Raw genomic sequence first — 17,089 nt, forward strand, 5'->3', positions numbered from 1 at the left:
GCTGCCCAGAAAGAAGGCCAGGGCGGGTCTGGGGAGCATGGGGCCGGCAGGTCTCTGCTGTCGCTCAGGGTCCTAGAGCCGTCCAGCCCAAGGCTCCCGTCTCACCAAGAGGACGAGAGGAGGGAGGCTCCGGTCCTACCCACGCTGGCCCCGTGTCCAGGCAGGAGGAGCCTGTTTCCCTGCAGGTGGGTGTGGCGCTTCAACAGTTCCATGTGACACCGCCTGGCCCGCCTGGCCCGCCTGGCCCTGAACACGCTCCCAGGGCTCCCGTTTGCTGTCCCCTGGACCATCCGCTGGCCCTTCTTGGGCCCGTGGCCCCTGTCCCGGGGAGGGACGCGGGAGGTGGGCGCAGTGGTGGAGGGAGCCTGGGGGGACTTGGGAGCTCTTCCTCACTGTCCTGTGTCCCCCGAGCCCAGGCTGTCCCACAGCTCTTGGGACCTCCAGGACTCCCTCCAGACAGCTGTGCCGAGGTCGGCTGGACCCTGGAAAGGCGAGTCGGCCTGGAAGCCTTCCCCCCCTGGAGGTCAGTGCCCAAGCGCCCAGCAGCGCCCATGGCCTTCCTCCCTGGGGCACTGGGCCTCCACGGCTGACCTCACCCCTGTGCCTGGGGACCCCTGACCTTGGCCACGTCCTCCACTCTTCCCAAGTCAGGGGGCACAACGTTGGCAGCCACAGGGTCCTCAGAGACAGGGAGGGGACCCGGCCAGCTCTGGTGACTGGTACTTACACGCAGGGCAACACAGGCCTCCGAGCTTCCCAGATTCCAGAATTCAACCCGTTAGGTCTGGAAAGATGGACTTGCCTGTTCCCTGTTATAGGTGCCGTGATGTTGGCTCCTGGTGTCTCTCTGTGGATTCTTCATGGTCTAAGATGGTTGTGTGAGCTCCAGCCATCATGTCTGTGTCCCATCTCTTCCCAGGAGCCCTACCAGCTGGAGTGATCATGACTGAATACACGCCTGACTGATATGGGGACTGGTTTTAAGCACATCTACAAATTCTGACACTCCTACAAAGGTGGGAGTCTGTGTCCCCTCTCCCTGGATCTTGGCCTGTCTTATGGCCAAAAATATGTCACCAATGAAATGCAGGTGGAGAGACCTGCTGCTTCCCGCGGTGCTCTTGTCCCTCAGGACAGCGCCACTGGGAAGCCTTCTGCCCAGCCCTGCCCCACGTGAAGGTCACATGTGAAGAGAGGCGGCACTGCCGCATAGACCCTGGCTGGGAACGGAGGGCCCTGTGGTTGGGTGGCAGTCCCTCTGCGTGCTGCCTTGCTGTGCACTGTGGGACTGCTGTGCAGGGCTACAGGGAGGAGGCCAGGGCCGCGATTCTCGAGCCACCCCACCCTGCGTGTCCCTCTGCAGGCAGCGTGACCCTCCATCTCCCCGTCTGCAGTAGGGGGCAATAATAGTCACAGAATGGCGTGAACATGTCACTGCAGGAGACATCTTAGGACCACGGCTCTCAGGTCTCACCTTTCTTGACTTCGTGCCACCAGTTATTCCAGGAACCATAGAACGTGAGTGTAAAGGGGCAGGCCATCCTCGCGACTGTCGGTCACCCCTTGGATGAGACTTGAATCCTTTGGATCAGATAAACTCAAAACCATGGTTTAATGTGCAGCCGCGTATCTTCCTCTTCTGGACGATGTTGGGAGGGTGTGACGGGGCGGGGGGTGGTGTTTATGGAGCTTTCATCCATCATCAGAGCCCCCATCTACTTCCACCTCACTACCCCACCAGGCTTCGTGTGCCCACTTCGTGGTCCAAGATGGTGGCTTGAGCTCCAGTCATCACATGTGAATTCTTTGTTAGGGACACTTAAAAAAAAAAAAAAAAAAACTTTCCCACAGTCCTACTCAGTGATTCAGCTGACATCTCACTGGCCTGCCCTTATCTCACATGGTTATGCCAGTTGGGAAGTTTAATCCTTTGGAAGGGTGGCGTTATTTCCAGTTAACACTGGCGTTCTCAGGGAGAGAGGGGAATATTGATGAGAAACTAGGAGTCCCTTGGCCAGGCTCAGTGAACCGCAGTCAGACTCCATCTTTCCAACCATGCCATGGGGGTCCCACTGCCGGCAGGTTGAACCATGGTTGACCTGTGGTTTGTGCCAGTTTTGCTTAGTGGGCGGGGGCTGCTGGACTGACTGATTGGGAGCCGGAAGGCTGGCCCAGGAGAGGGGGTGGGACAACAGCAGGAGCCGCTCTGCTGTCCTCGGTGTCCCTGCTTCTGCCCACATGCCTGCGAGGGAGCAGCGTCAGGGCCCAGGAGGGGCTGGGCAGGCACCGAGGCTGTCCCCAGGGACGGCCAAGGACCAGGCCGACCCTCAGTTCCCAGCACTTTCCCGGCACTCAGGACTCATGGCTTGGCTGTCCACCCCTTCAGGACGCCAGCAGTGACCTCGCAGCCCCGGGCAGTGGGACGCCAGCAGTGCCCTGGGCAGGTGCAAAGGTTCAGCTGACCGCAGGAAACGCCAGGCCGGGAGGTGGGGACAGTCCCCGTGGCCTCCTGGGTCCTGAGAGCCCATCTCACCAGGGTCTGCGAGCTGCGGGGCTCCAGCTGTGGGATCCTGAGGGGGTTGGGTAGTGGGTCAGGAACAGGTGACCGTCACATGTTCCTGCTTCAGAGAGGGGAGCGCCACCAGCCAGGTTTGGGCACGCTGCCGGGCTCCCTGCTGAGTGGGCACACTGGGGACTCTTGGCGGCTCCCTGTGCACCTGCACCGTCCGGCTCCCAGCCCAGGCTCCCCCGAGGCCCGTCTGAGCCCCCTGACCTTGAGTCCTGGCCTGGGACTGAGTCCTCGGGGTGCTGGGGCTGGGGGATTTCCCAGTTCCCAGTCCTCGTCCTCAGGAGTGAGAGGTGTGTGTGCGGCCAATGGACGATTCCACACCATCAGCACCAACTCAGGGCCACGGCCAAGGCCGAGCCACCGGGGGCTGTCAGAGGCCCAGCAAGGTTGCCGAGGTCGGGAACAGAGCTCTGAGCCCTAAAGGTCCACACCTGGTCCAGCCCAAGTTATTCTAGAGGCTTCTCCTCGGTTTAAAAAATAAAACAAAAGCCTCTTTTTTCCGGGGGTGGGGGGGTGCTTGCATTTCCCCATCGCCATTTCATTAGCCCCAGGTGCACAAAAGGCTGAGGAGGGGACGGAGAGCCCAGAGCCCCAGGGCTGTGTTTGGGGAGGACCAGCATCTTCCCGGGACTCAGCATCATCTAATCGCGACCCTCCCTTCTCCTGAGGGCTGCAACGTGACAGTCACCGCACTGCAGGCCAGGTCCCCGCCGCAGGAGGCTCCCGCTGCCCACGGCGTGGTCATGCAGGTAACCCGCCGGATTACACACTCCGCAGAGGGCAGAACCGGCTCTAAAGGAGGGTGGGCAAGGCACGGGCGAGACCCAACCAGCCACCATCTGTATGGCCCAGGAGCTGCGAATAGATTTCACACCTTTAAATGATTGGAAAAAGTGAATCAACAGAAGAGCATTTCAAGATTCATGAAAAGTATATGAAATTCAAATTTCCACATCCATCCACGAAGTTTTATTGGAACACACGATGCCCGTTCGCTAACAGGTGGCGGCTGCTTTCCGGTATTTGCAACAGATAGTGGGGCCAGCAAGCCTGAAATCTCCTGGCCTTTAGGGGGAAAGACGGCTGACAAGCCCTGCTCTGCTCTGCTCTGAAGTCCCCATCTCAACCCCTGGCGCAGTGTCTCCAAGAAAGCGCCAGGCGGGTGTCAGAGCCCGAGCCCCAGCCCAGGGTTCCTTGTGTGGTTTGAATGTGCAAGATCTGGGTGCCCCTCGTGTCCTTCCTTGTGCAAGCCCTCGTCCCCCTCCTGCTCTCTGCCATGAGTTGAAGCAGTAAGAGACCCCACCAGAAGCCAAGCAGAGGCTGCCTCTCGGACCTCTCCACCTCCAGGACTGTGAGCCCAAGTTTTCCTTATAAATCACCCAGTCTCGGGCATTCTGTTATAGCAACGGACAGGGACCTAAACACAGACCCTGCCAGGCAAACCATGTCAATCACCAAGATCCCTGTGCTAAGGTCCCACAAAATGTGGTCAAGCAACAGACCCCAGGGAGGCTATGATCGGAGGGACGTCAGAGGAGGCTGAGTACGTGAAGTCAAATCTGGGGATGTCGCCATGCTGAACCCAAGGAGAGGTCGGGGTGGCTTTGCAATTGATGGGAGCCAGGGGGCGGCAAAGCCAGAGAACTGTGGAATGGAGGCACGTTCTGGTTGTGAGGAGCGGGTCGGAGCTGCTGGCTGTGGCTCCAGGGTGGGGTCTGCTGCTGCGGGAACCTCTCCAGGTGGGGGGAGCCCGCTGTCCTGGGCTCTCAGCAGGAAGCCAGTCTGGAAGCCAGCAGCCCTGCTACCCCTGCCCTCCCCCCCTGCTGGCACCGTGGAGCCTGACACTCAGCTGATCTGTTAAGAGTGAGACAAACAAAACTGTGTGTGGAATTGGCTGTTTATTCCCACCATCTGCGACGTGGCGATCCCAGTTCAAGTTCTAATGGCATCCGCTCTCCATCAGTATTAGGGAACCACTGAAACGTCCACAGCCATTTACTGATTATAAACACACACTGGAAAAAAAGGCAGCGAGTGGCATGTGGCCCCGCACCTGCTGCCTCTGTGTGCATCAGTCAATTTCATGCCTAGGAAGCTCGGGGCTCCGTGGGGATGGCTGGGGAGCGGCCTGGCTGGTGTAGATTGTGTTTCTATTCCCATTTATTATTTTTTTCCTGAGGAACAGCATAAACCAAGCTGGCCCCCAAACACATTTATGGCAAATAGATGAGAATAAATAGAAAATAGACTCTGATCATAAATGGAATCCCCCCCCAAAATGCTGAATTTCCCATATTAAAATGCTGATTTGCTTTTTATTAGTAGGTGAGTATTTTTACAGGCCTTCAGGAAGTTAGCGGAGGTCGCTATCAAAAGGCTCCCTTCTGCCCCCTGCTCCACCCCTTCCCACCCAGGAAGGTCTGAGTCACTGGCAATGGGGACTCGCATGTCCGTCCATCCACTGGACATAGAGAGCAGACTCCGGAAACAGAAGGCACAAGAGAAGCAGAGGCATGGTCTGTCCTGAAGCTCTGAGAACGTTCTGGGCCAACGTTTTGCCTTGCAAAGGGTTTCTCCACCTCCTGGGGCTGTTCCCGCCCCTGGCCTGGCCCGTGCGTGGCGCTGGCCTTTGAGAGCTGCCTCAACTCTGACCTTAAGCAGCTGTGCACCGTTGTGGGAATCTGTCCTCACCTGGAAAGGTCACAGTGGGGATCGGAGCAGCCCCGTGCCTTCCCAGGCACCCCTGCAACTCACCTTTCCAGGTGAACGGCTCCAAGGTCAGCTTGACTTTGGATTTTCTCCTCATAGGTTTCTACCTATACCTCCTGCCATTTGGGCGCGAAGGATCCTTTTATTGTGGGTGACCGAGATTTGGGGAGGGAGGAGCGTAAAATCACTGTTTAGTTCTTGATCTGGTCACGGATGCCAAGACCCTCCTAAAAACTCCGTTGTGCCTCTGATGTGATTCCTGAGACACAGCGGGCAGAACCTCCCCCCAGGGGCACCCCACTCTGCTCCTCTGGTCTCTCCGGGGACACCTTTCCACCTCCCGTTCCCAGGGACCACTGACGTGAGCTGGTGCTCCCCCTCCTCAGCTGGTTAAGCCCGTGTAGCTCTCTGCACCTTCCATCCGCTTTAGAATCAGGGTGACCTCTGGGTGGCGAGGACGATGACCCCAACCTGCTGCTAGGCCTAGTCCTGTTTGGGATTCCAACTTAAAACCTCACCTTAAGGAAGTGGGTGTTGAAACTGAACTAACACTTAGACGTGGATACGAGTCCTTTTCTCATCAGAACCAGAGGAAGTTGGAGCCAGTCAAATTCCAATTCCTCAGCAGGCTGCAAGCTCCTGGGAGCTGGTGTGGAGGGGGGCAGCCCCCACAGCCCAGGGTGATTAGCCCAGGGAAAGCTATTAGAACTGACCTGCTTCCCCCGCTGCCGAGCATCGCCACCAGGACTTCTAGACCCCCTGGTGTGGGAGAAGCCCAACCTATAAATGGCCCTACAGGTGGAATCTAAAACCAAACTCCCCTCTACTGAGGGCCCTCGAACGGGCCTCTGCAGAAGGACTGTGACTGCCACCCTCGGTCAGTGCCCCTTCCCAGCCTGAAGTAGCCAGAGCGGTCATGACCCCTTTCCCCTAATGGTACTTGGGGCACTCCTTCAGAGCGGGAAATGACAGGGCTCAGGCTGCACAGCCCATAATGCCAGCCCAGCAGCCTGGAACCCGCCAGCGTCTGCAATCTGTGGCCCTCAACCTCCTGGGAAGCCGGGAGCCAGGCCAGCTGCTGGGAGGGCAGAGGGCAGCAGACCTGAGTGGGCCTAGCCAGTCGCATTCGACCCCTCCCAAGCCCTGATTAGCATAAGTTGGAACCAATAGCATCGAGCCAGGTGCCATCTAAACCTCTAGACTAGCATACTAAGAGGGCAGGACTGTCCAGTCCTCTTTCCCTCTGTGGGATTTCTGTTTTTATTGACACTTGAATAAATCCTCCTCTCCCACTCACTCATCCTCGTCCATGAATTTCAGTCTTTGAATTCGTGAGACAAGAACCTGGGGAGAAGAAATTGGTGGTGAGCGTCTGGGGTCTGCGGCACCTGGAGGGCACAGCCCTCAGGAAGACCTGCACCACATTCCTGGGCTGCAGAGCCTGCGGCGCTGAGACCCCAACCCCGAGCAGTAACGGAACCGAGCAGGGCCAGGAGCTCTCAGAACCTCCTCTCTGCGCTTCCTCACGCACTGGCTCCAACGCTCTCTGTTCCTCAGCTCTCACCCTTTCCCACTAAAATCTACCCAGAGGTGCCCTCATTTGGATTCCGACTCAAGTGTAAAAGGAAAGTAATGAATGAGCCCTGGCCTTGTATTTGAATGATCTAGGTCCCTAAGTCATTGCCAACACTTTTAGGTGGGCTAAGGATACCACAATTAAAAAAAAATCAAAGTCCTTTGCTTTGGAGGTACATGTTAAGATGTGACCCTCACTCAGAAATGATGCCTGAGATTTGCTTTGACATGCTAGAGGGCCAGTGGGTGTGTGAAGCAAAATGGGACTTAGTGAATGCCAAGCTCAGCAAGGAACATGCGGTGGCCCCCCTGGGGGGTGGGGGCGGGACATGGGTTTGAAAGTTTCTATGATAAAAAGGTTTTCTGTTAGTTTAGCCATTCTGTTACCCATTCTTGCAGTAGCAGTTGATAAACTCACCCAAACCAAGAAACCACTAACTGATAAGGATAAATGGCAGTTTCTAGTTCCCACAGCATCTGTATTTTAGCAAGAGAAAAAGTGACGAGACAGGAATGACTCCCACCATGGCAGAGCCAAGAGGAGGCAGGAGGTCATCTCCAGAAGGGCCACCTAGGCCAAACGCTGGGAATAGATCCCCAGCTCAATTTTCTTTTTAAACTGGATAAACTGGTCTTAATCAACATGGGTTAACACACACACCTATGTCTCACAAGGACTACTTCTGGTGCTGTTTAGTAAAGAGCTTTTCCTTGGCCTTGCTTGTAGTTAACTACCATTTAGTCATGGCGACATCACACCGCCCACCACATACCTGACTCCTTGCTCAGTCTATGTATAATTTCATTGATCTTCTTTTCACCCCTGTGAGGTCTTATTATCCTCATTTTACACGTAGTCAAAAGAAACTCGTGCCCAGTCTCTGAGTGGCAGAGCCAGGGTTGAAGTCTGGCCTCTCACTCTGTTGTCACTCTATGGCTTTGAAGGAAACTTCCTGAAGAGTGGTTATGGCATGATTGACATCTCTCACTGTCTGTGGACCACTTATCAAAGGTGTGCCAAGGCGTTAAGTCTGGATCCACACTTCAAAATGGAAATTTGTATTTTAAATCAGGAAATAGCTTAAAAAGGCCAGACAGAAACTGTGTGGATCTGTGCCAGCCAGCACAGGAGACTCAGGAGGCTGCAGATTACTGTTTGAACAGGGCCACGTGGTGCATGCCAGGGTTTGACAGGTTCGTTTAAAGCAAGGGAGGAGGGAGCAAACCAGAGTAGAAAAGTAGGCGGGGGCCTTTGGTCTCAGGTATTGTGAACTGGATCCTCTGGAAACCAGAGGAAGAGGCAAAGGAAGCAAAAGGTTTATTGGGGACCAACACCTGTCAAAGAAAACGGAGCAGCTGGGCGGGGGCGCGCATCGGCCTGCCTGTGATGAGGCCTGACAGGAGTATCTGCCAGCCCAGCAGGGAGCCCCCCAAGTGAAGCTGCCTGCTGGAGGACACTGCCTTCGTGACACCTGCCCCCTCGCCTGACTCAGAAACTGGCTGAACAGCATGACTTTGGCTCAGACAGGAGGGTGTCAGCGGAGAGGCTGGGAGCAAGGCTCCCTTGCAGGGAGACCTTTGTGTCTGCCACCTCAAGGAAAATTTTTGGAGAGAGAAATAGTTGAATAGTTTCAATTACACACGATGGGATTTCATACGTAGTTATATAAATATTTAATAATGCCTCCTGAATCACTCATAAAAGTATTTGAGAATGCATCATGTAGCAGGTGAAGTTTAGGTGCTTGGGATACATGCGTAGGAAGACTCTGCTTTGATGGATCTTCTGGTCTAGCATGGGGGACACCCCAGGTGACATAATGAATATGTAAATTGCATAGCATGTTGGACCTCTGCTCCCCAGTGTGGTCCATTAGGCCCATAAATAGTACGGGTATCACCTAAGGATTTACTAAAAATGCTGGCCCTACTCCAGACCTACTGAATTCCAACCTGAATTTAAATCGGAATACTGAAACGGAGTCCTGACCGTCAATTAGGGTTATGGTTTAGATATGAGGTGCCCACCAGCAGCTCACCTGTGAAACCATGAAGGTTTGGAGGAGAAATGATTGGGCTGGAGCCTTAACCTAATCAGTGAGGTAATCCCTGATGGGATGAACTGCGTGGTAACTGGAGGCAGGTGGGTGTGGCTGGGGAGGTGGTTCATTGGGGGCGTGGCTATGGGTATATATTTGTACCTGGAGAGTGGAGTCTCTCCTTCCTGGTCATCACGTGAGCTTCCTCCCTCTGATACACTCTTCTGCCATGATGTTCAGTCTCACTTGAGCCTCGAGGAATGGAGTCTACTGTTTATGAATTGAGACCCCTGAAACCGTGAGCCCCCCCCAATTTTTTTCCTTCTCTGCAGTTGTTCTAGTTGGGTCATTAAGTCACAACAGTAAAAAAGCTGACTTTTGAAACAGTGTTAGGGTCAGGGAGACAGCTACAGTATTTAAAAGGGTAGTCTTTGAAAAGGAGGAAATTTAATAAAAACTGCAAAGGAAGTGAGTTAGCCAGACATGTGGGTTAAGAGGCCGGGGAACAGCCAGGGCTGAGGCTCTCCAGGTGTCCTGGAGCTGAAAACGTGGCTGAAGCAGGGGGGCAGGGGTGAGTGTGGGAGAGACGAGTCAGCAGGATGAGGGACTGGGTAGCACGGGTGGATGCAGCAGAAGAGCCTTTGGGGACTTAGGAAGGACTCTGGCTTGTACTCGAGTGGTACAGGGAATTACCGGCAAGAGTTTGAGCAGGTAAGTGACAGGATGGATTTCAAGGGTCCCTCTGGCAGTTGCACTCAGAAGAGACCGCACAAGGGCCAAGGTAGAGGCAGGGAGACCTTTTGTGGGGGGAGGAAGAAGGTGCTAAGCCACACAACCAAGGAACACTGGTGGTTCAGAGCTGGCTGGTTACAGGAAGGAGAAAGGGCTTGACCCTGGGTACAATTCCAAGGCAAATATGACACGACTACTTGATTAGATGTAGAGTGGAGGATAATTCCCAGGTGTGGGGCCTAAGCAGTGGAAAGATCAGGAGCATGAACAGCTGGCATCCAAGAGATGGTGATTAGGCAGTTGCATACAAGTAGAGGGATCAGGAAAAAAGGTTTGTTCGAGATATAAATTTAGAGCCACGACCAGCTGTCCTACCTAAAATTCTGGAAGAACAAGGCTAAAGATACCGAACAACTGTTATGCTTATAGATCTACTCCACCAAAATCCTTGCTGTCAGATAACACAATCCCCGCGGCACCATTGTGATACGAACTTGTTCTGTACATCTCTCGAAGGTTCAGATTTGAAGTTTCAGGTGCATAAAAGTGCATAGTAGTTGCACTTTAAAAGTGTATGTGTGTATGTGTATGTTTTCATCCTCAAATTTAAATGCAAAACCAAAGGAAACTCATAAAAACAAAGTAGGAAAACCCTAAAAGTTATACATATTTTTTAAAAAGTTCATCTGAAGTCAACTATCAATGTTTGAAATTTATTTCCACTGGAGTATGGACAACATTCTTGACAACTTCCCTTAAAAAAGTTCTCTGGAAAAAACAGATGATAAAGAAGACATTTTTACTTAGATCTAATACTGCTTAGCAGAATATCACAGCAGTCAACAGTACTGTCTCCCACACTGAGTTAATCACTCCAAGTGTTATTTCACTCAACCCTCAATCCTATAAGGCTGTGTCCACTTCACATATCATTGATAGGAATGAGATTCAGAGGGGTCATATGTGAGCTCGCATGGTAACCAGTACAGAGATGTGACTCCCAAAGACACCACCTCCATAATTCAAACAGCAAAAGAGGTTGTGGCTCAGCAGTAGAGTGCTCGCCTAACATGTGCAAGGCGCTGGGTTCGATCCTCAGCATCACGTAAAAATAAATAAATAAAGGTATTTATCCAACTAAACTAAAAAATATATATTTAAAAAAAAGATATCTGAAGTTACACTAATTAGTTTATTTTATTTTCAAATAAAAATGTTTCTTTTAGAAAAGGTTAGATACTATTAAGTGTCCAACTTTATATAGTCAATCAGCCCTTTGCAAAATGTCATCTCCTTCCTTTTAAAAAAAATAATTCAAGCTGGGCATGACAAATGCCAGTAATCTTGGCAACTCAGGAGGCTGAGGCAGAAGGATCACAAGTTCAGGCCAGCCTCAGCAACTTAGTGAGGCCCTAAGCAAATTAGCGAGACCCTGTCTCTGATAAAAATAAAAAATGGGAACATGGTTCAGTGATTAAGTGCCCCTGGGTTCAAACCCTACTACCAATCATCATCAAAATAATTCAGATCCCAGCCATATATCAGTATAGGTCTAACTTTTCTTGCTGATTTCTGGGCAAGTTGATACTAATGACAAAATCAAACAACAGGCAAGTAATTTCGTGTCAGTTATTTGTACTTTTTTTTTTTATCTGTAATAATGACTAGGTAGAATGATATGAGGTACTATTAGTGTTTATTAAAAATTAATTTCATGTAATAAATTATACAATTCAATTTTATATTTAAACAGTCTACACCAAAAATATCCCAGGAAACATTTTTTTCCCTTTGATAAGACAGGCTGATGTTAGCAGGCTGACATCAGCTTCACATTCTCATGGCTAAAACTGCTCCCAGTTGTACAGTTGAACAGCACCTTTCCTCACACTGCTCCAGAAGCCCATGTTGACAGCACCTGACACACAGAAGAACATTTCCAGGTTCTGCTGAAGGCCTCAGTTTGAAATGTAGAATATTAGGTGGAAAGTGACAAAGGCATTCACTAGCCCTCGTCTCACCATCTTACGCGGTACATAATGGACAGAATGAAAGTAAAAAGCAAGGCACAAAAGGACAAAGTAGGTAAGTCAGACCCTGGACTAGACCAGACCACAGGAGTCACAAAGCAACCTGACAAAGGGAAGACTGCTGCAGGGACTCTTAAAAAAAAAAAAAAAAAAAAAACCTGTAACAACATATTCAATCAATTCTTATCATCAAACTTTTCGGAGGTCTGAAATGATTTCTAATGTATTCAAAACTGGATTTTTCTAAAATTGCAAAAATAACCTCAAGTTCATGAATGTAAAACATAACAAAACCACGTGAGGGCTTGGCAGAAATTAGAACAAGTTACTGGGAAAAGTAAACCCAATTTTTATGTGCAGCAAAATGTGTGTACAAATGCCCTGCATGAGGAGGCTCTGTATTAGAGTCTTACCAGCCTTAACCTTGATCTCAGGCAAACAGCTCCTTGGAAAAAAGAAACTCTCTTGTTAGACAACCACAATGTTTCACCAAGCTCCCCATATAATAGTAACTTTAAATAATGGACTTTCTTGAGAGCTACACAAAGCTCCTAACATTGCACATTGCAACTATAGTATATAACTGAGGAATAAGCTGTGTAATGTTGCTAACTATAACCTGCCTAATGACACAATGAGAAATATTGTACTACTGATGTCAGTGACCTAATGTAACCTATTAATATAAATAAAGCTGGCAGCTTGGACAGGGAGCATTCTGCCATTCTGTCATTCTGCCCTTGCACCTTGAAAAAAAATGTGTGTGTATTCCAAAAACTTCTCTTGAGTATAAGAGATTCGTGGATTTCTTTTTTATTGCTGTTGCTATTGTTTTCAATTGTTGATTATGAAGGGACACAGAATTTAACTCTCAGAATGAGCTAATTCATTATTAAAGCAACATCACCAGTAAAACAACAGCGGCAACAAAAACACCTTTGTTTAATTTAAATTTCACTAAAATCTATGGAAACCACAGGCATAGTCTAAAAATAAAAGCACATCTAAGCTCGGGTCTCAATAACAGTTCTTATTATGAGTAGTTAAAGAGAACCACTGCAGAATTATGTGAATTAGAATTTAATTTATATTTACCATTCTGTTCATCAAGTGCCTATTGGCTAAACAGAATTGCATTCAATAATTCATATTCTGCAACTTAATTCAACTAACACAAAAAGCTAAATAGGAAGATTTGTAGTTGAACATGGGGTTTCTGAGGCTGGAATCACATATCATCCCCTTATAGAAAGACTCATCTGCAAAGGATCAAGAGCCAAAGTAAGAGCATGATTTAAAGCCCCTCTCCCTGCTCTGTAAGTGACCAAAACAAGAGTTCATGTTATTCCATTTTCTTTTCTGGGCAGACTCCTCCAATACAGTCCAGTGACTTTAAAACCCCAACTCCCAAATTTTAATCTGATGGCCTTGTTAATAAGGGACCACAAAGACAGGAGACAGAAAATTCTTCCCTATTGCCCCTGACACAGTTCAAGGATAACAGATTATGAGGCTAGCAATTTATAGAAAGTTATGTATACACTTTTTAAGACTTTAATGTAGAAATGGGAGAGGGAGGAAGATGACCCTGGGGTGGGGGCAAAGGAAGCCTGAAGCAACATCATCCCTTCAAACACTTGGTGAGTTCTGTGACCTCAGGGTCCATGTGAAGTCAGCTGGACCAGACCTGGAATTTCAAAAACACTTGACAAGGGAGGGGGCGGTTACAGTAAAAAATTAGTTGATTTTGTGCATCAGGAACAAAACGTTTTAGCATATCTATCACTCACACGTGGGTTCATGTAATTTATCTTCAATTAGTTATTATCTATTCAGCAGCTGAAGCCCAAGAACTGCTGATGCACTGCAGATGAAGAGATGTGCTCGTCCCTTGACTCTGGCCTTTCTTAATCTAAATGATGACCACACGGTATAGATTACTCGCTCTACAAAGCAGTTTTGGCTCACACGCAGGGCACGCCGCACTGCCAGCACTTACATCTGCAGCATCGCTCTGGTCCCTTCTCGGACTCCAGGGGTTGGTTTGTGCCTGGTTCATCTTTGTTGGTTCTACAATTTAGTCCCAAATTCACACAGAAAACATTATGTAACTTTGCAACCCAGTATTTACTCCTTTGGAATGAGTGCTTGTAATTGAAATGCGTGAAACCCCCAAATATAATAGATTTTAAAATAACCTTTATAATATTTATATGAACTAAGTATTTCATCTAAACCCAGTTTTGACTTTTAAGGCTATCAAGCCAGTGTCTGAAGCATTCTGACTTAGACATTAAAGGGAGTGGTCTCTGCCCAAGTTCGTGTTTAAAAGGATCTAAGATAATGCACACATCACCAACATACCAGGAAACTTTCTCGAACAGTTGACATCACCAAATCAGGAAAACTACAACCTGTGAGTCAACACAGTGTCTCCCACTGTAGTTTGAATGTATGCTGAAGGGGATGTTAATAAGTAGTATCTTACTTTAAAAACAGGTTTCTCTTTGGATTAGGACATAGTCAAACTGAATTAATCTTTACTAAAGGAGTTTTCTAGAGCTTTCAATATGCCATGAGCAGGTCTGCAAAAGTGTTTCCCAAATAAATTTGTCTACAGGACCTTCCCCCCTCCACGTCCCCCCACACCCCTCCCCCAGCATCTCTCAATTGAAAAAATGCTTCACAGAGCAGGTTTTGGGAAACATGGCCTTGGCAAGGTAGTGTATTCAGAGGCTTCACCAACTCCTTAGGCTATGAGACATTAATCAATTTCTTAAAATTAATAAAAATCATTGTTAGTCAATAAATCTGGAATTTTAGACTCAGAATATGAGCATATGACCACAGGAAAGAGTAATACATCCATTTATCATACAACATAATTTTTACCTCCCTAGCAAAAATATGTTACAAAATACCCTTGGTTAGCCAATCTTGATGGTGGCTGAGCACACACCTGAGCAAACTAATCAATATACAATTTTGTTTAAAGCAAAAACAGCAAGTGAAATAAAGTTTTCACTTGCCCAAATGGAAAAATGTGCAAGTTCCATAAAGAACAATTTATAATGACATGTTTAGAACTCATTACCCTAGTTATCACTTAAGGTTCTCTATGCAGTATAGTTGATAAAATTTCTAGATCTAGCTTCTTGGAGGACAGTCATGTGTTGCTTAAAGATGGAGATGCGGTCTGAGATCATTAGTGGAGCTGTTAAGTGAACATGAAAGTAATAGTTACACAAACCAAGATGGTTGTGGGCTTGGTGGAATACTCTTGTAATCCCAGTGACTCAGGAGGCTGAGGCAGGAGGATCACAAGTTCAAGGCCATCTCCAACAATTTAGTGAACCCGTTTCAAAATTAAAAATGAAAAGGGCTGGAGATGTAGCTCAGTGGAAAAGTGCCTCTGGGCTCAATCCTCAGTACCACCAAAAAAACCCCAAAATGGATATGATGTCACTATGTAATATAATCTTATGGAACTACTATCTAACATGTAGTCCCTTGCTGTCGTCATGCAGCACATGACTGTAACTACTGCATAACTAAGGTTGTTATGGAAAACTCCTCTACATTTGAGGATTTCATAGTATTGTGTCTCAACTTCAGCATCACTGACCTCTTAGACTGGTTAATTCTGTTCCAGGAATTGATGCATTACAGGATACTGAGCAGCACCCATGGCCTCTCCCACCAAATGTCAATAATATCCCACCAGCTGCAACAATCAAAAATGTCCCTAAACATTGCTTAGATATAAGCAAATCATCCCCAGTTGAGAACTGCTGCTCTGGCATCTAAATGGAAGTTTACATCTTGCCTCTGCTCCTTTGATAAGGTCTCTTACAGGCACGCTGTGACACCTGAGGGAAGGTTCAATAACAGCAGCATTAGAGATTCTGTATGATCAGAAATGTAAGTGATTTGTGAATACTGGAGAATGGTTAGGAAGAAGCACTCTATGTTTCAAAGAGAATTAGAGGTGATTTTACAGTGATTATATTTCTATGAATTATCTGAACCATGATGCTTCATTGACAAATATTCTAACAATTATAAAAATGCTAATTGCATATTTTAACCTGTCAAGAATCAAAAAGATTGAGGCAGTCTAAAAATAAAAAACAGCAACCATCAAGAGCTAACTCAGACACAGTCTAGTCCTCAACTGAATATTCTCTATAAAATTCTCAATTCAAAAATTTCAGTTCTTTTCTTTAAACTGCCTTTATGTACTGTAGCCATACCATTTCTTTCAAATTATCAAAAAGAAACATTTCACACATCATGAAGAAGTATCCTGATACGTATCAAGAAGTACATTATCTAGTTTTAAAGCCATTTCTTCAATATCCACATCTTTAGTTTTGTCATAATTGTCAACTACAGATACATCGATGTCCTTCTTTCCTTCTTTCCTTAGTGTCTTTAAACATCTGTCAAGTCTTTTTATGAACAAGTCCACGTCCTGTATCTTCATCCCGATGGCTGCTGCAGCATTGAGGTAAGCACAAGGGTAATTATCTGTATGGGACATAAAGCCACTGAAAGTGTAGCCACTCACAGTTTGCACAGACCCAAGAGGCACAACCCTGAAAGGGAGAAGATTTATCAATTTAATGTCTGGTGATGTTAACAGAATGTCACCCATAAACAAGATATTTGTCTTACTAAGCCGTTCATCTATTAAGAGGCTTAAAAACAGCCATAAATCATGGCCTATGCAAACGGATTGTCAGCCTTAAAATGAAATTATATAATACACTGCTATTTTACATTAAAAAGTCCTGCCTGATGATTACCATTTATTTATCATCTATAAAAGAACAACAAGCTCTAGGAATCTCAAACATTTTTACATCTTCAAAGTAGAAAAAGAAAGCAAATTGTTTTTGTGCCAAATCTGGAATTTGAACTCATACATAGACACTTTAAGTCCAACCACTTTAACTGTAGTGTGTCCCCTCAAAAAAATCAACAAACTAAAATTTCAACTATCTGATCAGTGCTATGCAATACAGAGGTTTATAGCAAGGAGCCAGAAGAAATGCTGTAACCACTTACAATGGGGTGCAGATCAGCAAACTGCAATACTGAGCTCTGGCCCAGGCATTTGCTAAGCTTGACATCACAGGCATACGAAGATAAAAGCAGATTTCTAATCTTTTACCTTTTTTTTTTTTTTAAGAAGTCAATTAATTAAGATCAGCCTAAATATAAAGACAAATACCAGCAATACTGAAAGTCAGGTCAAGAAAAACATTTTGGAAAAAGCATTTGTCAAAACTTTATTGCATACAGATAAGAATTTATCAAAGTATAAGCTAAATTAATCTAAGATTTTCTTTTTTCAAAAAAGCTGTCCTTTGATGTGAAATTTCTACCCTCTGGTAGTCAGAGTGAAATTCTTTAACAGAAGTATGTGAAGA

General features: G+C 47.5%; 1 protein-coding gene across 4 annotated transcripts in view; it reads right to left on the reverse strand.

Annotated features, from left to right (window-relative positions):
• Positions 1 to 14,350: 14,350 nt before the first annotated feature.
• Sepsecs (Sep (O-phosphoserine) tRNA:Sec (selenocysteine) tRNA synthase) overlaps positions 14,351 to 17,089 on the reverse strand; it is a 35,621-nt gene continuing 32,882 nt past the window's right edge. For 3 of the 4 annotated variants that reach the window (XM_076864450.2, XM_076864451.2, XM_076864449.2), the window contains one exon: positions 14,351 to 16,252. In XM_076864450.2, the coding sequence (XP_076720565.1) occupies positions 15,946 to 16,252 (307 nt within the window). In that variant the 3' untranslated portion in view covers positions 14,351 to 15,945. The remainder of the gene's footprint in view (positions 16,253 to 17,089) is intronic. The other variant, XM_076864452.2, reaches the window with a different exon arrangement.

This window comes from Callospermophilus lateralis, chromosome 8 (genome assembly GCF_048772815.1).
Source record: "Callospermophilus lateralis isolate mCalLat2 chromosome 8, mCalLat2.hap1, whole genome shotgun sequence".
Classification (NCBI taxonomy): Eukaryota; Metazoa; Chordata; class Mammalia; order Rodentia; family Sciuridae; genus Callospermophilus; species Callospermophilus lateralis.